The 20496-nt window shown below is 39.7% G+C and overlaps 1 protein-coding gene across 1 annotated transcript; it reads left to right on the top strand.

Moving 5' to 3' along the window:
* The first annotated feature begins 164 nt into the window (after positions 1-164).
* Positions 165-19086, top strand: ppp4r1l (protein phosphatase 4, regulatory subunit 1-like). The gene is made up of 20 exons (XM_028970545.1): positions 165-235; positions 4679-4723; positions 4900-5029; positions 5934-6040; positions 6127-6269; positions 6358-6504; positions 7121-7228; positions 7355-7420; positions 7545-7703; positions 8050-8156; positions 9209-9606; positions 15147-15355; positions 15430-15507; positions 15607-15792; positions 16071-16232; positions 16445-16545; positions 16707-16827; positions 16914-17048; positions 17147-17288; positions 17394-19086. The coding sequence occupies exons 1-20, from the start codon at positions 229-231 to the stop codon at positions 17540-17542; spliced, it is 2700 nt and encodes an 899-aa protein (XP_028826378.1). The 5' UTR covers positions 165-228; the 3' UTR covers positions 17543-19086.
* Positions 19087-20496: the final 1410 nt, after the last annotated feature.

Raw genomic sequence — 20496 nt, 5'->3', positions numbered from 1 at the left:
GATTGGAGCTGAACCACAACTGAGATCTAAATCTAAATGATGTAACACAGCAACAGATACTGGCATCAATCAAACATTTTGTTAAAAATGCCAGAACGTCATTAAAACAGGCCTGCTGCGCCGGGACTTTTATTTTGACGCCTTTAAATCACCATTGTGTCCCATCGTCGCCAGTTTCACAGCGCTCTGAATGACAGCGCAGTGTGGCCGATTAGCAGCGCAGCCAAAATGGCAGGTAAGTGACTGGCTTCTCGCTCGTTTCAGCGTATCAAACTGTCTATATAGGTTTTTGTTCTGTAGTACATACAGACATTTATTCTGCAGTGTACTTCTGATAACTATATCCGGTGTGTGACACCTTTCCACGCCCGTGCTAAGATGTCTCGCTGAAGGCAGCAATGCTAAAGCTAACAGGACCATGAGCTGTGCGCTTAGGGTGTTGTTGTTGTTCGTAATTGTGTGTCGGGCTGACGAGCTATGGAGCTACTATCTCCGTGTTCTGAAATCTCCCCATCTCTATCGGTGTCTAGCGGCATGAACTAACCTGAACTCCGGCTTAACGAAGCTGCCAAAACATGCCCCGGTTCCAATGCGACACAGAGATCAGGCTTACTGGCTTTTTTTTTTTATTTCCGAACGTTTTCCTTTCTGGCGTATTATTATTATTTTTATTATTATAATCAGTGGAAACCTCAGTCTTCTCTCTTTGGATTAGGTGGCTTTTATTTTATTCCGTACCTATGCTGGTATATATAAAGACGTTTTGTCGTGCCTGGGTTGTTAATCTACAGTAAAGTGACTTGTGGTGCTGCCGGCTGGCCTATGCTTGCTTCAGCTGTTTCCTTTACTCGACCCGTGCGGACCTAACATGCGCAGGGAGTGTCGGCATGACTGAAACGCCGCCTCCCGTAGCAGGAACAAGCCTGATTCAAGGCCCCCTGTGGTCCTCAGGTGAAATCGAACTTGCTATTTGAGGATTTTCTTTCCTTTTTTCTAAATAACATGGTTTTCTGTCAACTGATCACATGCTTGAATAGACTAATGACTTCGCTTCGGATAAAAGTAAAGTAATGAATGTATTGAAGAAACAATCAATATTCACATATGTGTCTCAGCCTGAAGAACAGGTGGGTGTTTTAGGTTTAGAAAGTAAAATTCCTTTCCAAGATATTGTTCTAGCCACAGAGTTTGAACCTCCTTGTTGAACAATTGAGTAAAAAAAAAAAGTTGTAACCAACTCCCAAGTGAGTCCACCTTATATAATCAGATGCATTTCATTGTCTGTAAATGTTTTTCACTAGCAAAGACACAAACTTCAATAGTGACACACCACAGCACTCCACTGTGGGTGGTTGCGTGCACTCTAGGGGTGTTGAAATTAATCGTATAATTGATGCAGCGTGATGCAGATGTGATGCAGATGAACAATTTTCATCAGTGCATTGCAGATGATGATTTCTGGTGGCTGCATAAAAATTCTTGTTAAAAAGTAGTGCTGGTAGTGACTGGCTTTCTGTTCTTTTTCTTCTTTTTTTTTTTTTCTAATTAACATACACAATACAAACACTTGTAGAGGATAAGAATCAATAATACAAAGTATAAGACAAAAAAGTCAAAAGTAAAAGAAACAATGCAATGTAAGGCACACAGGCTATAAGGCACAGCAAATACAGATCAGAACAATAAAAACATACAGCCTTTTTACAGGATTTCAGTTTTGAAAGAGAAAGTTATTACTGTTTAAAGTCATTAATAAACCTGGAAAAAGACTTCTACACTTGCAACAGTGTATGTAATATTTACCTAAAATAATTACTATTTATCAATAGACAAATGGATGTAAGTTATCCATGTAAAAATGTGAAACGAATCAAACTGTGGGATATTTAAAAATGCTACCAATGCTAAAATTTGATTTGAGTCGACCCTGTGTCAGCATTAATAGCTCCGCCACGCCCACTCCGATTGCTTATAAAAGTAATAGCACACTTCACACAATTTTTTTTATATATACCTTGCGGGTGTGCTTGCTTCAGTAAATCCTACATTAATGGACAAAAAAAGAGACTATAATAAATAAATAACGTTTCCCCCCCCCTCCAATGACTTTTTTTTTTTTTCAAAATTTTGTGAGCTGTACGTCAGATCGCGACATATGTCAAAACGTAGGTCTTCACAAGTTGCATTTCAGAGTAGAATACTAAACACACAACTTGACATGAAAGTCGTGTGTGTGCACTCAACCGTCCTGGATTCTGAGCGATCTGTAGGCCCCATCGAAGCAACCAATATGTCATATTGTGCGGAGAGGTGTTCTGTGCATTACAAGGTCTTAGTGTGGTGGCCTTTTTTTTTTTTTTGCGTTTTAACGTTTTTTGGGGGGTTTTCAGGGTTTTCCCGAGCCCCATTGGTGGCATCAACAATTCTGATTTGTCAGATCGTAGGTCTCGGCGAGGCCTTTGGCCTCATGAGCCAGATGTGCTTCTCTTGACTAACTTGTGCAATCTCCAGACGTGATCTCGGATCATTTACTTGCCAAACTGGAAGAGGCAGTGATTCCCTTTCTTCCCAGCCAATGAACAGTGTCAACTGTTTCTCTCAGTCTATCCACAGACTCTCTGGTGTCCTTGTCGTCCTTATCAGGAAGACAAGTCAACTTCAAATTCACCTTTTGTACTGAGCAAATTTTCACCTTGAGCTCCCATTAAAGTGAGGTAATTGTAAAAATAAAATTTAATGTAGATACTCACTCCACCATCTTGGATCCTCCCCCTGGCTGCCTGATCTGATTACAGCTCCATTCCAGGTAGGAGTTTCGCACCACTTGGCAGCCTTGTGCGCACATCATGGTCAAAGTAGAATTTTTTTTTTAACTTTTACCTCTGAGCGCTGTGACATTTTTGCTTAACCAATAGATTTGAAGCAGGCTTCTGTTTGGTCAGTGTTTTGGCCACTTCGAAACACTCACACAAAGCAGGAGTGGAGGAATGGAGTGTCCAGAGTTCTACAACACAACATTATCGTCTTACTGGAAGTTTAGAAAAACAACTTATTTTTCGTAGTTAATCAATTTAGGGTTAAGTGTCTTGCGCAGGTACGCAATAGTAGTGAGTGGGATTTGAACCTGGGTCTTCTGGTCCATAGGTGAGTGTGTTACCCACTTGGCTACTACCACAAATCAAAGCTTTCATTTGGGTGAACGAGAAGTAATGTAGAAAACTTATGGGATGCAGAAAACTGGGAATCCAAAATATATAACTGAATCCACTATAAGACACGGAATTGTGTATAATTCATGTTTCTGGCCGCTGCAACCCACTACACGTGTTTCTGGTTGGGGCGGGACTTTTGCACACTAACGCAATGTAAGCGTGCTGTCAGCAATGGAGAAGAGGCTGTCAGTGCTGAATCTGGACCACTTGCCCGCTCAGTTCCGTGCATGCGGTTTAGAGCGGACCAATACCCAAAATATTTTTTATTAATCTGAAAAACAACTCTTTTGTAAAAACATATGTGACAACACATGTGTAAAATAGTTCTTTGCATGAAATGCATATATTATTTACATGTAAATTGTTTACAAAATCAAAGAGTAATACCCCAGTGATTAAATGGGGTTTGTCAGATTGCATATTATCTTTTTCCCCCACCCACTCCATAATCACACTGTTTTTAGTTGAGTAAATATGTTTATAACAGAAAACATGGAATTTAGAAAAATTAAAATGGAGAGAATTGAATTTAGGAAAAAAAAAACTGATTTCATAGGGCCCTAGATAATCCTAATCAAATCGTGAGACCAGTGAAGGTTCACACCTCTAGTTCACTAATCTAACATGTAAATATATAACAAGTACTCCTGGTTGTAGTTTAAGTGCATAATCTCAGGGGCCCTGTGACCCCCAACTCGCTATTATGTAGATACAGTTGAAACATTTACATCTTTTCGCAAATGTGAACCTGTGACTGTTCATTGGTGAGTGTGCTACCCACAAGGCTTCTACCATCCTATTGAAACTTGTTCAGCTATGAACTCTCTCTGTTGTGGTTATTAAAGCCCACTTGCATGAATTAATGAAACCGTATATTCAATTATTTTTATGGGTTAAGGATATTTATTGGTCCAGGCAATATTTGATAGTAATATTATATATAGTTCTTATTGTACATATATAAATACATTTTCAACAGAAATATGTTGGTTTTTATTCATGAATAAGTCATTCATTAAATGCCCATAATAAAGATTTACCGGTACACATAATGGGTATTCTTTGCATTGTAAATTACCATTATATGTTTATTACAAACACAAATTATATTAGCCACAGAAATTGTGATGGACAACTTTATAATGGGATTTTATTCATACTCAAAATAATATCAAGGTTTGCTGATTAGTACAATCTTTTTTCTAATACAACATCATTAAACACTTCCTTCGTGCCTTGTTATACCATACATTTTTGTGTGCCTGACACTAAACAAAATACGAGCAGGAAAAAAAAATATATAAAAATGAAATCACTTGGAAATTAAATCACTATAAGAGAATATGTGTTTTCCCTGCAAAATTGAAGGCTTAAAACATTTAAATGAGCAAATAGTCAAGGGGGCACAGAGAGAAGAGATTGAGTTTCTAAAAATGTATTTAATATGGCCTGATTTCTCTTTTCAGGTCTGTCTTTATACTTTGAAGATGGTCATGATGATTTAGATGACTGTAAGTATCTGGACTTGAATGATGACATTTAGTGATTTATCTTTTCTCACCTTTTGTCCCTCCTGCTGGCTGTGCTTTGTCTGGTTTACATGATAAATGTTGACCATTTATATCAGATGTTACCAGTGTCAATTGTGTCTCTTTTATGGATCACCTTGGTATTTTACTTGGTGCAGTTGGATTTGATGACTATGGTTCAGATTGCGATGGGATCAGAATCACAGCGTTCCTGGATGCAGGACAGGATGACTTGACGCCGCTGGGGCGGCTAGAGAAGTATGCCTTCAGTGAGAACGTCTTCAACAGGTTAGATGCAGCTACCTGAACTGTTTCAAAATGTGAATGAATTCATAGTGACTTGTCTTTGATTATCTCTTAAGCCAAAACTGTTCACAGGATGGTATTTCTGTTCTTTGTAGTATGTGCCTTTTCTTTTTTTCTTCAGTTGTTTGTACAATCATTGTACTCCAAAATTGCTTTTTATTTTTTGTTAACCCTAGGTCTTAGGTAAATGTTATTTTAGAATTTTAAATTGTTTTTTTTTTTTTTTTTAAGTTTAATTTTGAACTGAAAGCCTTGTTTACTTATTGTTTGTTTAAAATAGAAAGTGTAATAACATAATGAATAATTGTAATAACATTATTGATAAAAAATTATTATTGTGATTATCATTTTGGCCGTAATCTTGCTACCCTGTGTTCTTCCCAGTATTAAAATGATATATAACATGTAGTTTTTGTATTTCAAATTTTATATTAATCTTTGTAATCTAATCTTTTTATTACTTGTTTTATTTTTTCCTTTCTCTATTTACTGATAATCCATTTTTTCACATTCTGATTAGATTATGAATTCACTTGTGCACACACAGCAATGCGCTGAGCCCCGCCTTCCCATACATGTTGACAAAGGACTGTACACCTTTGTGCTTGTCTGCTGTATAGCAAAAATGGGCCCATTGTATCAATTAATAGTTAAGTCAAAATATATCTATATTTAGTCCTTTGTTTTTAGTAATGTTGTATCTTATAAAGGTCTACGACCAGCAAGTTAATGAACTAGTAGCCACTAAAACAGTCATCTGTATACCAGCCATACAACTTTCATGGTTCACATAGCCGATTGAGAATTTGTAATCACTGCAATCACGGAGACTCCAGCACATCAAGAGTCTCAGTCCAAGTATGCCTCTGTTCCTTGTAATCTGCAGGCAGATTGTGGCCCGTGGGCTTTTAGATGTTCTGCGTGAGTTCAGCGACAACGAGAATGACTTCATTAGTGTCATGGAAACAGTGGCAAGGATGTCTGAGGATGGAGGTATGTTTGTGTGCTACAGCACACAAGTTGATGATATTTCGTTGCCATGTGGTAATGACAGTGGCTGTGTGTCTTTGTCTTATAAGAGCCCACAGTACGGGCTGAACTTATGGAGCAGGTGCCGAACATTGCCCTGTTTCTACATGAGAACCGACCCAACTTTCCAGCATCATTTTCCAGATACCTTGTGCCCATTGTGGTGCGCTACCTCACAGATCCCAACAACCAGGTACTTTATCCTGTAATGTGTGTGTCTGTTTGTCTGTCTCTTTCTCCTCATTCCTGTATAAGTGTGCTTGTCTGTGTGTGCTGCTCAGGTGCGTAAGACAAGTCAGGCAGCGCTACTGGTTCTGATGGAGCAGGGTCTGGTCAGTAAGTCTGACATGGAGGGTAGAGTGTGTCCTATTCTTCTGGACCTGACTGAGCCCAGCAGTGATGACGACTATAAGATTGAAGCTGTAGCGGTGAGTGTGTGTGTGTGTGTGTGTGTTTTCTATGTGTGTTGGACAGAGTAACATTTGATTAGCTTTAATCAACCATTCTGTGTCCATGTCTTTAAATGCACCACAATTATATTAATTGTCAACTTTGGATACATAAATTAAAACATCAGGTGGTTATATTTGACCCACTTAAAACTAGTGCTGGGTATTGTTATCACAATTATTTGCTTTTTTCTGTATTAATGATACTATATTGTGAAATAGCGTCGTATTTGTGCTCTAGTTTCTAAAGTATACAAATAATACATACTGAATGAACAATCTTAAAATAAACAAAACTAAATTCTTTAAACTTTTGTTATTAAACATCTGTTACGAAATTATGCAAGAACAAACATTTCTCTTGAAAAGTGTCAACTATATGTTCTAAATTCTCTTAAAGTGACAGAAGTTTTACTAATGTAATCCTCTGAAAAATATTTGCTTTGTTAATTCCATTCTGTATCAGTGTAGTTAACAGACTCCAATGTCAGACTCGACCACAGGACTGTCAAAGTGGCAGGTAGCTTAGGCTGGGGTTATTGTTAGTGTTGTGATGTGTTGTGGTTAAGGTTTTGTATGCCATGTGTGTCCGCAGATCATGTGTAAGCTGGTGACCATGTTGAGTAAAGACACAGTGGAGCACCTCCTGTTGCTGCGGTTCTGTGAGCTGTGCTGTGACACCCGGCTCTTTCAAGTTCGTAAGGTAACTGACCTCTGACCTTTTCCCTGGAGTTCCATGATGAGCAGAATGGAGCTAAAGGACTGCAGTCGTGTGATTTGGGCAGAAGTGATCACCTGTATCACTTTTTGCCTGCTGTTCCCTCTACAGGTCTGTGCTGCCAACTTTGGGGAGTTTTGCGCTATAGTGGGCCTGGAGGCCACAGAGAAACTGTTGGTGAGAACACATGACCAGTGACCGCTCATTTTGTGTTTGTGTGAGCGCACACATATCTTCTGCTCAGTGACTTCTCTTTTGGTTCTGTGTTAGTCAGGTTTTGATTCATGTGTTGTTTTGCCAGATGCCAAAGTTCTTTGAGCTGTGTTCAGACAGCCTGTGGGGCATTCGTAAGGCCTGTGCTGAGTGCTTCATGACTGTGTCCAACTGTACATCCCCTGAGGTCCGACGCTCCAAGCTCTCCCCTCTTTTCATCAGCCTTATCAGTGATCAGTCGCGCTGGGTAAAAGAATGTGTACACACACAAATGCACAAACACACACTTACACATCATGAGTCTAAAGAAAGACCAGGCAGCATGGCTTCATTATTGCACTCATTCTTTTTCAAGAAAAGCTTTGGAACTCTTAAACCAGCTAGACCAGTCCGCATGGCTGTGGCATACTTGCTTTAACTGGTGAAAGTGAAAGTGTTTTTTTTTTTTTTTTTTTTTTTTTTTATATGTATTATATGATTGAGTGAATGGTTTATTTTAAATATATCTGCACTTGCTGACACATATACACAATTACATCTGTGTAGGCATAAGTAATGTTTGGTGTAAATATGTACCTGTGTGTGTGGCTCAGGTGCGGCAGGCTGCATTCCAGAGTCTAGGTCGATTCATCTCCACCTTCGCCAACCCTGCTTCCATAGGCCTGCACTTTAGAGAGGACGGGTCACTCAGGGAGATCAGGTAAATTCCGATATGAAGGCAGTTTCCTATCGACTTAATGAATTATATGTTCGTCTGCTTCAGTCTTTTGTCAGCAATGCCATCAGCTTCATAGGAGAACTCCAGCATCAGCTTTGCTTCCTTCACCTCTGTTTTTGGTCAATCTGCTCTTTTCTAGCTTTACCTTGCTTGGCAACTCAGGCAACGCTTACACTGTGGCGGCGTCAACAGTGTTATGTTATGAGCTGTGAAACTGAATTGTGGCTCTGTCGCTTCTTGTTGCATGCTTAAAAAAACATTAAACTCTTTATAAGCAAGCTAGTCAGTGGTGGCCTAGCGGTTAAGGAAGCGACCCCGTAATCAGAAGGTTGCCGGTTCGAATCCCGAGGTGCCACTGAGCAAAGCACCGTCCCCACACACTGCTCCCCGGGCGCTGGTCATGGCTGCCCACTGCTCACTCAGGGTGATGGGTTAAATGCAGAGGACAAATTTCACTGTGTGCACCGTGTGCTGTGCTGCTGTGTATCACATGTGACAATCACTTCACTTTATTATTATTATTATTATTATAGTCAGGTAAAGCCTGCTGAAGAGTTTCCATTGATAAACAATGATTTGTTGCCACTGCTCTGCATGGCAGGAAGCTCATTGAGATTTGCCACAAACACAAGTGGCACAGGAAACGCAGACTGATTTACAGTTGTTTGTGTAAATTTCTGCCACACATGACCCTTTGTGTATGCCACTTAATTCAGCGAGATAATCTTCCTGAAAATAACCAAGCATAACATGCATCTCATTCACAGTAAATAAAGCATTCAGCACATCTAAAATATTTTGTTTGGAGACAAAATCTCCATATTGATTTATGTGCAAAGTACTATTCACAGTGTACACAAATCATTGAGATGAAGCACATAAAGTCCCTGAGCAAGAGCAAGACAACTGAGCACAGATACAAAGAAACATTAATAAGAAATAAAGAACATGAAGCATCTGGCTGGATCTCTGTATTTGAATGTTAAATGTGTAGAATGTCTTTTGAGACTTTCCTGTATCTCTCGCCACTTCAGGGGCCAGTCTTTATACCTACAATCCTCTGTCACACAAAGCAGTGAGCACATGAGCCCAACCTCCACAGAACAGAACCAGAACCCAAGCCACAAGTCTCTAAGCCATGAGGATGTCAACAATCCAGCTCAGAACATGACTCCAACAAAGACCCCTGTAGACCCCTATCAGACTAGCCCACCCCCATCAGAGCCTGAGCAAGAGTCGCTGGACACCTTCAACTCCTTCCTCTACTGGAGGCCACCTCTACCAGACATCAGTCTGGAGCTGGAGCTGCTGCAGGTGGAGAGGCCAGAGGGGGAGCTGCTCACTTTGGATGCTGAGGGTCCAGCCACCAGCTCCCAGATACAGAAGGTGTTAGACTGTCTGCAGCTACACATGGATGATCCCGATGTGCAGGGTAGGCTGTGTGTTTGAGTTTGTGTGTGTGTGTGTGTGTGTGTGTGTGTGTGTGTGTGTGTGTGTGTGTGTGTGTATGTGTGTGTGTATATAAAATAAGCACTTGGTCCTTACCAGGTTCTAAAATGATTTAAATCTAAACTTAGGTTGCTCGGGTTGGGCTTTCGTGGTAAATGAGCAGTCAGCTGTGTTGCCAGATCTGACATTTTGAAGTATTGTACCAGCAGCTTAAAATAATGGTAATTGGAGAAAAATGATTGTACACACACAATTTCAATTCTGACGTCGCTCAGAAAATCACACATATTATTATAGACTGTGTATATTATAGTTAGTAATGCAACTTAAACTAAAGAGGTATTTTCACTCTGTGATATCATTTACTGCATTTTACTGCATTTGGTGGTAGTAGCCTAGTGGGTAACACACTCGCCTATGAACCAGGAGACCCGGGTTCGAATCCCACTTACTACTAGTGTGTCCCTGAGCAAGACACTTAACCCTAAATTGCTCCAGGGAGACTGTCCCTGTAACTACTGATTGTAAGTCGCTCTGGATAAGGGCGTCTGATAAATGCTGTAAATGTAAATGTAAACTGAACAGCCCAGAATACCGTTTGTACCTTGCAGTGCTCTTAACAAGGTTTAACCACCTAGTAAAACTGGGGTCTTTCTCCCATTCTAATGGCAATGTTGCAAATGCGTACTTGCTGCATCGGAGGTAAGATTTATATTTTAAACTCTCTTATATTAAATTAGCCTCTTAGTATAGCACTCATAGTGCACGAAGAAGGCCAGGTTTTTAAAAGCTGGGCCGGGTTAGCCTTACATTCGCCAGTGGCAACAGCCACAGCAGATATTCCACCATCAATGACTTATCGCTTGGCTTATTTAAACCTGCATATCTGTCAGTCTTGCATGTGAGCTATATCACCAGAATTTAAAAAAACGTCTGTCTCAGACGCTAAAGTAAGCTATTTTTTGTATTTACGTTCTATTATTTATTTAATAGCAAATTGTTTTGAATAAACTTTGTGTTGTAATGTCCTTTAGTCAATGGCTACTAATCAATTCCTGGTTTACTTTGGAGTACCATAATTGCTACCTACTGACCTTTCTTGGTATAGCGTTAGTATCTTCATCTCAGTATGCTATGGAAGCAATAGGTGGTCAGGTAAGTTACTAGTTAAAAGCAGGGATGGCTTATTGAACAGACCTACAAGAAGAGATGCTACTGAAAATTTAGGCTTATACTGGGTTTGTTCATCTAATGTCTGAATGTTGCCCATTTATTTCCACAAAAATCTGCAGAATTTATCATTGGCATGGATTTTCTTTTTAATGATCTGCCCTACATGATGCTGCCCTGGGTAACAACCCATGTCACCCATACCAAAAACCACCACAAAAGACTCACAAATAACAAACTGAAAATATATCATGCAGTGGATGGAAGCATTACAGGTAATATGAGACAATTAAATCTGACACAGGCTAAAAAAGAACAGAAATTTGGAAGGAAAATTAATATATGACTATAAAATTAATCAAATAATCACATTTGAGTATATATTAAGGATATATTAATACATAACATAATATGCATTTATAAAGCATTTTAGAAGAGAATATGTCCCTCAGAGTGTCTACCAAGAGAAATTGATGAAACTGGCCTTAAAAGGTTTTTTTTTTTTTTTTTTTTTTTTTTTTTATAATTTTGAATTATTAATTACTATGCAGTGACAACTGTCCCACTGTTGTTATTATTATTATTAAAGTTTAAATTAAAGTGAAGTGATTGTCACATGTGATACACAGCAGCACAGCACACAGTGCACACAGTGAAATTTGTCCTCTGCATTTAACCCATCACCCTGAGTGAGAGTGGGCAGCCATGACAAGCGCCCGGGGAGCAGTGTGTGGGGACGGTGCTTTGCTCAGTGGCACCTCAGTAGCACCTTGGCGGATCGGGATTCGAACCGGCAACCTTCTGATTACGGGGCCGCTTCCTTGACCGCTTGGCCACCACTGCCCCTAAATTATTAGATTTTGCAGTGACAGCTGTCCCACTGTTTCTTATCTTATGCCCCGCCCCTATTTGTTAACTGAATGTTGCTTTTAGACTGATTTTATTAAATATCTATTTATAATATAACAGTATAATAATGTTATAGCAGATCTCCTTAAATGTTCAGTGCAGCAGTGTGTAAAAGTGCAATGAATATAGTACTGCCATAATCAGTATACAATTAACTGTTAATATTGCTTATAAGTAAGTTTACCTGTTTAGAATTGCATCTAATGTTATTAATGTTAAGGTATTCATATGTCTTGTTAAAATATTTTTGGAGTTAGTAGAGACCATTAAAATCTAATAACTAAAAAAAGGACCAAACAACAAGTGTTTTGTAACCCTCCTCTTGTGTTCAGTGCATCAGGCAAAGCTTGATGGCAAGCAGGTAAGCACAAGACCTACCACACAGCAAGCCCCACCCCGTCCATCACTTATGCGTCTTTGAGATATACCATAAATGTAAATCTGACACCCATATCCTGAGCGATTTACAATCAGTAAATACAGGTTTGTGTTGAACAATGTCTTGAACAGACAAAGCCATAATGCATAGTGCAATGTTAAGCAAAAACTAAACTCATCATATCAGCACAAACGCCTCATTACCAACAGTCAAGCACAGTGGTGGAAGGGTGATGATTTCTGCTAATTTTCTAGTCCTGACACTCGGCACTTTGCAGTCATTGAGACAGCCATGAAATCATCAATAGTAGGGAGCTGCTAACTATCCTCAATTAACTGAAGCAGAAAATTCCATGATGTGAGAGACTGATACAATCATACAAAAAAATTACTATTTCAATTTATTGCTGATAAAGGTGGTTCTATTAGATATTGAATCAGGGTGTAGTTTTTTTCCTCACAGTCTGACTTTGTTTTTGTCTAATAATATATGGTGGCGTCTTTTGCGTGTTTTTGTAAACCTGAAGTTAGATATAACTAGAGGTGGGCATAGATTAATTTTCTTAATCTAGATTAATCTCATTGTAATCTTGGAATTAATCTAGAGTAATCTAAATTAATCTAGATTAAAATGGCTCATTTGAATGCTGCCGAAGGCATTCAGAATATGTGTGCTATCCAAATAATGACTAAAAGTAAGTCTTTGAGAACGGATTTCTCAAGCCAGGTGGCGCATTAGACCAGGGGCTCATCTCCTGTTTCCAAAATGCATCACAAACTGCTTGAGAAAGCTGTTCTACTATGATAATTGGTGATGAAAATAAATTATGTTCAATAAGATGTACTTGTGTTTACCAACTGTTTGTTCAGTTAAATAGCTGCATCCATGTTACCACGTCACGTTTGATGTGGTAATTTCACAGTTCGAAGACTCGTTCTCGCCCCCTACAGTGCAATTCGGCTAGGTATACATCTGTGCTAAAGTATCAAGGTGAAAGTCATTATAGTGTAGCGGTTCTTTTTCTGCGTTGTGTAACTTTTTGATTTCGTTTCTTGAACCACAAATGATGAGCTGACACCCAAGAGATTTTCTGTGCAAAGTGTATTCTGTACAAAAAGCAAGGTAGCGTCAGAACATCGCGTCACACATCGCGTCTTTCTGCACCTCTCTCTCACAACTCACGCCATGTGTCCAAGAGAACTGAACATTAACATAAAGCATTCACAATTTACAATACTGCATTCCTGTACAAAAAGCAAGGTCGCGTCAGAACATCGCGTCACACATCGCGTCTTTCTGCACCTCTCTCTACAATATACAGTATTAAAAGAACATAAAAAAAATATTAACAAAATAACACACATGCAAAATATATACATAAATTAAAATGAAAGAAATAACTTTTTGCACACAAACCCCACGCACCTCACAACTCACGCCATATGTCCAATTTTGTGTCCAAATTTTGTTTTTGTCTCAAAAACAAAATAAAAGTCTTTAGAAAATAAGAAAATAAGACACAAGAAAGAAGAAATATACTTAAAAATCTAGTGTAACCATTTACCTCTGGAACAATAGCTTGCGTAGTATAGACCCAGCTCCCAACCCAACTTTGTGAATAGATTAACGGCAATATTTTTTTTATCGCCCGATAAGAGTCTCACGTTAACGCCGATAACGGCCCACCACTAGATATAACCTATATTTATATTTTTAGAACCATATGATTTTTGTCCTGATACATAAAACGCAAGTAAGCAATCATACTTTTTTCCCAATGACTATAAATCACCCATTCTTGAGACTTTGATTTAGCTTTCGTAAGCAAAACTAGTTTTTTTTTTTTTGTAAATAAATTATTTATATCTAAATGAAATAAGAATTTGTTATAGATTGTTCAGTCTGCATTTGCTTAACTTCTATACTAGCCCTGGACCAGAAAACAACCTGTTTTGGTTGTTGCAGTTAAAATATTTGTTCATAATGGTTTATAAATGATTTTCAGTGGTACACAATAACATATGTTATTTCATACAAAAATTACATTATCTACAGAAATTGTATGTGGATTGTATTATAATCTTTATTTAATACAAATTATATATATATATGTACAAATAATTAAATTATGTTTGTAATATAACAGCATCCACGAAACAATTATAACACATTTCAGTAACATTCTTGGACACAACAACAAGATCATGCTGGAAGATCCAGCCACGTTTCATCTTCAGTGGTCTCACTGATGGAAGGAGGTTTTTGCCCAAAATCTCATGACAGTTGTGATTACATCCCCATGTTTCACAATGGGTATGGTTGCAACTCTTCCCTGTGTAATTGTGGGCTATTTTCTCACTGTTCTCAAGATGATTTGTACCCCACAAGGTGATCTCTAGCATCTCTAGCCCCATGTCAAGCAAGATTGTCAATGATCTAGTATTTTCTAGTAATTGCTCCAACAGTTGATCTCTTCTCACCAAGCTGCTTGCCTATTGTAGATTGGCTCATCCCAGTCTAGTTATCAGGTCCTGGATCCAGAGACTGACTAGTTGACGGTGTGTCTTTTATACAGATAATGAGGTGAAAGTGATTAGTTGTCACATGTGACAGCACAGCACCCAGTGCACACAGTGAAATGTGGTCTCTGCATTTAGCCCATCCCCTAAGGGAGCAGTGGGCAGCCATGAAAGGCGCCAAACAGGTTCAAACAGGATCCATTAATACAGGTGAATGATAGAAGAGCTTCTTAAAGAAGTTACTCTTTAAAAATCGTACAGTGAGATTTCCTGTTTATTTTTTTCTCACCGTTGAAGTGTACCTATTACTTAAATTACAGACCTCTCTCATCTTTTTAAGTGGGATAACTTGTACCATCCGTGGCTGCCAAATACTGTTCAAATATTTGGAATTACATGTTGAATGATTTGTCTTGATGCCCATGAATGAGTGATATATGCTGTCCCATTACATGAATGCAATAATATTCTGCACTATGGCAATATAGTTAACCATACAGAGAATTTCAATGACTATCTTTCTTTTTTGTCTGTGTATGTTTGCAGCACAAGTACAGGTTCTATCTGCTGCACTGAAGGCTGCTCAGCTGGAGAGCCAATCAGATGTGGCAGAGCAGGAAGACAGCCTGTCAGAGAGTAACTTAAGCCCACAGGAGGCCAGCACAGAGTCTTCCACCTCCCAGACCCTCAGTGTGGGTGGAGCACACATCCCTGCTACAATTGCTGTAGTAGATGAGTCTGACACACACAGCATGGTAAGAGTACTCTCCCAGCAATTTCTGATCAAATATTTGGTGTACATGTAAATATATTCCTGTTGTGTCTTTAGGAGTCAAAACTGATCGAGGCTGTTGAGCAGGAGCAAGTGTGTGTCTCAAACCTGGAGGAGGAGAAGTCCAAAGTGCAGGTTAGTTTAGCATTCCAAGATTTACATTCCAAGCCAGATTTAGCTGCATCATACATTGTGTTTGCTTGTGTTAATTCCTCTGCCACTTTGTTTTTTCAGAACGTGATTCCTCAGCAGTTGCTGGATCAGTACCTCTCAATGACTGATCCTGCTCGAGCACAGACAGTCGACACAGAGATCGCCAAGCACTGTGCATTCAGCTTACCAGGGGTGGCGCTCACACTCGGCCGCCAAAACTGGCACTGCCTCAAAGACACTTACGAGACCCTGGCTAGCGATGTGCAGGTACTGTTGCTCCTGCTCAGAACCAGCACTAACCTGGTACATCCACTTTCCGTTTAAATGAGTTGAAGGGTTAGTACAAGAGGACGGCATGAATGAAGATATACAAGATATACATAGCAAAAGGATTAGCTGATAATGTTATTGACATTGTACAGAGCATCTTCTAATGTTGTTAATATGGTGTTTAGTGTAGTGTTATTCTAGTGTGTGTTGTCAAATCATATGTCCATTGCTTCTAGCATGTATGTTAAATGTGTTTGTGTGTGCATGGGATTTAGTGGAAGGTGCGACGGACTCTGGCCTTCTCCATCCATGAGTTGGCAGTGATTTTGGGTGACCAGCTGACTGCTGCTGACCTGGTTCCCATCTTCAATGGCTTCTTGAAGGACTTGGATGAGGTGCGAATTGGCGTCCTGAAACACCTGTATGACTTTCTCAAGGTGAGCAAGTCCGCAACATTGCCCTATGCACAGGAAGCTGGATGTCAAATTATTTTACTTAGCAAAATCTCAGTTGCTTACTGTGTTCAATCTATAGTAGGACATTGTCGTAGGCTAATCATGGGTCATACGGCATAATATATTCCCAGACCGGCCTATTGATTAAAAAAGCAGAAAGAGGCTCATGTGGTGAGTAAACATTTTCTCATCAGCTGCTCCATTTGGAGAAGAGGAGGGAGTATCTATACCAGCTGCAGGAGTTTTTAGTGACCGACAACAGCAGGAACTGGCGCTTCCGCTACGAGCTGGCAGAGTGAGTCTCTCTCTCTTTTTCAAACACACACACACACACACACACACACACACAGATGCATGTGTAATACACCTTCTCACAGTAATAATAGGGTGTAATTGGTGTATTTATGTCTGTCTTTAAAAGTACTGATCACACATCCATACTTGGTCTTTCTTTAGGCAGCTGATTTTGATCATCGACCTGTACAGCCATAATGACGTTTATGACTACCTCAGACAGATTGCATTGTCTCTCTGTTCTGATAAGGTCTCAGAAGTCCGCTGGATCTCCTACAAATTGGTAGGATTTCAGGACACCCTGTTGCACTCAGAGAGAGTGTATGTGTGTCTGTGTAGAAGTTCTTACTCTGTGTGTGTCTGTGGTAGGTGGTGGAGATCCTACAAAAGCTCTACTCTTCTGGGGCTGATGATCTGGGGCTTAACTTTGCTAACGAGCTTGTGTTACGATTCTGCCATTGCCCTAAGTGGGTGGGGCGCCAAGCCTTTGCCTTCGTCTGTCAGGTAAGGATTTCCTGCAGCTGTCACACAGCTGTTCCAGTCAGACATCAATATTTCTGTCATGGTCACATCATGTCACACTAATCACACATCTGTTGCAGGCCATCGTAGAGGACCGGTCTATGCCAATGGATCAGTTTGCTCAGCACTTACTTCCCAGCCTGCTCAGCTTGACTTCTGACCCTGTTGCTAATGTGCGCGTTCTTGTTGCCAAAGCACTTCGGCAGAGTGTAGTGGAAAATGGTAAAGCAGCAGCATCTGAATGTTTTTTTTTTTTTTTTTTCTGCAGAGGCATTTGATGACACCCCTCTGTAGCCCATCTCAACTGCTCTGTATTATGTGTTTCAGCCTACTTCAAGAGTCCTGGTGGGGCCTATTTGGATGCTCTGGATGAGGCTATGTTGTCACTGCAGGCAGATAAGGACAGAGATGTTCGATTCTTTGCTACACTGGACAATGCACAGCATAACACCATAAACTCAACTTCTGTCATTTAACCTCAGACACACAAACACGCATAAATAACACAAAACCACTGTTCACATTCACAAACATACACAAACAGCATTCAGCATCGCACAGTATCATGCTGATACACGCACGTCTCTTCAGCCTGACTGTGGGACCAGTACATGATTGGGCCAGCAGGAGGCGGCATCGAGCTCCAGCACTCAGTTCTCTCCCTACTGCTCAACTCTGTGCTCTCATAGAGAAACAGACTTGATGCACAAAGCTATACATCTTGTGATGAACTGTTCCTTTCACATGTAAAGCTGTCTCAAACTCAGGGGGACTTTGATGTCAGCATCCTAGTGGGCGTGGCCTCACTGTTTGCACCACCCTCTTTTCTTCTTCAGGTTACATTCAGGATCACTGATGAATTGTGGTCCACATTCTCCTCCTTTTGTATTTTGGACTATACAACTGACTGCTTTTTCTCCTGTGTGTGTGTGTTTGCGTATGGGTATGTAATGCGGTTCAGTGGCTGCATTTCCATGGTGTTGAGAGCTCTGTGAGCCACTTTATCTTTTCCTGTCTCTCGAAATTGTAGCAGCTGCCATGTCAGCATGTTCAACGGTCCTGTTTCATGATGTTTTCACAATCATCCTGGTGCTGATGAACTCAAAGGGCTTTAGCAGGGCTGGAGGTGGCTGCACCACTAAGCACAACAGACAGCAGTGTAGGGGCGAGGCTCTGATCTCATCCAGGAAATTAGATAATTTATTGTGAGTCTCATCCTGAGTAACTGTGCTCTGCCACTCTATTACAATGGAAAAGAGGGAGTAGGAGTGGTCCTGTGCATGGCTGTGTGTTAATTTGGAGCCAAGGTCAGTACTTCTGTTTGCATACCATTGAAAATTTTGGAAGCAGCCAGCAAGGCTCTTTTTATTTTTTTTTTATACATTTACTGGTTTTAATTTGATAATTCGACTTGTGATTAGTGCAAAAGCAATTTGACTCTTCCCAGTCACAGGATCACAAGCTGATCCTGCCGTTCCTTTGGCTTTCAGCACATTACACCAAACCAGCACAGCTTTAGATGTGGGACTGTCCATATGTGGTGCTTGTAGACTACTGTCAAGCAGGCCTGTTCTTCAGTCTGATTCCCGGTGGGTGAATCATGTGGGTGCGTGAAGGACATCATCCAGTGAGATGCATGATGGGACATAAGCAGGAGACCGATGTCTGGACACTTTGTGGCATGTCTGATTACACACCTTGTGCCTCTTTGTGTTATTGACATGATGTAGCTATGTTGTGGGACTGGAGACAGGAAGTGGACTTTGTGTTGTCCTGATTTGTCTATCCTAGTTTTTCTAATGTGGTAGAATTGTTAATATATATATATATATGCATTTACTTTTTTTGGAATTATGTATCTTGTTTATAGATTTTATATCCAAACTTTGCTATTTGCAACCTTTGTAATTTTCAATGTCTCCCTTTTAAAAGATTATGTATTGTTTTATGTATTGTCATTTTTAGAATTCTGTAATGAAAATGATCATGTAAATTGAAACATAAATGCATTTAAGAATCACTGACATTATTTTGGAATATTATTTAGAGTATTTTTGTACTGTTGGCCTGTCGTCATACTACCATGAACCTCTAGAATGAGCAACCAAAACATTTTATGTTGGACAAATGGTCAATTTCTCAGCAGAATACTTTCTTTTGTCTTTTTCTCTTTTTGTCCCTTAATGTGTAATGATTATGAAATGTTTTGTTTTATGTAGGTCTTAGTAGTCACCTATTACTAAATCTAAAGTCTCTTTCTGAAATTCAGCCGTGGTGCTGAATTACAGTCACTTTGAGCCAGTCACACAACAAGATTTCCCCAGGATGCACGGTTTCTGTGTGTTGCTTAAAATTATAATAAGGAGGAGAGCGGCATATAGAAGTTGAGGGGGCATTTGCGGGAATGACGTCATCAACATATTCACCAACCACAATGTTTGGCGCAACCAGGAAGTCATGTTGCCGTTTTTCCAGGTGGAAAAAAAATTACCAGCTGGTTCTACAGTATTTCATGTGATGGAACTAAAGAAAAACACATTTGTTCTCATTTTCACATCCAATTACAAGCATTGGGATCCATGATGGTCAGTGGCATTCCCTTTTTTAGGGGAGGGGTGGGAAATTCTCCGGGCTGACAAAGCAAGAGAAAGGGGAGGTAACCATGTCATTCCAAATCCGACCGTCTGAGCTGCCGTGCTTTGAACGGTGAAGCAGAATTGCCAAAGCACTCGTTATACATACCGCCATTTCTAGCCACTGTAGGACCATAGACAGGCTAGGGGAACTGGTATTAATGGTAAATAATCTCAAGGTGAGCCTATAAAATGAACAGTTGTTACAGACACATGTAATGCACAGCACACGGTGCACACAGTGAAATTTGTAACAATGTGGCAATTCACAATTTGTGAAATAATACATTGTCTAAATTAAAATACATTTATGCAGGCAATTGGTCATGTACAAGGTGCACTGGTGACTGTGGTAGACATGGTGAAGACCATGGTAAAATCACTTTACTAAGGACCATTGGAAAAATAAACCTTAAGATGAATCTTTTACACAAAATATTGTGTTATTTAGACTCAGCCTCTCATGGGTGAATTTGTTTACTTAGGTAAAGTTTGCAAGAAACTGGCGTATTTGCTTTTGCGGTTCAATAAACCTGTATGAAGAGAACCGAGTAAATCCGCAATAAAGATAAAACTTAACTCATACACAGCCCACTGCAAATAAAATCACTTAACAAATATGGCATTATGATCATACTATACCTTGTATTTTGGAGAATGTTTTGTTTTTTGTTTACAAGAAAATATTCAATTGCTTTGCAGTGTAACGCAACCAATATACACTTAGTTTTGGGAAATTTGATTAATTTTAATTACTTTCTAATAAATGGAAAAATAAAGTGTTACACATCAATTGT

Source organism: Denticeps clupeoides, chromosome 2, assembly GCF_900700375.1.
Source record: "Denticeps clupeoides chromosome 2, fDenClu1.1, whole genome shotgun sequence".
NCBI lineage: Eukaryota > Metazoa > Chordata > Actinopteri > Clupeiformes > Denticipitidae > Denticeps > Denticeps clupeoides.
The sequence above is the reverse complement of the archived record's forward strand: the minus strand, read 5'-3'. Positions and strand labels throughout refer to the sequence as shown.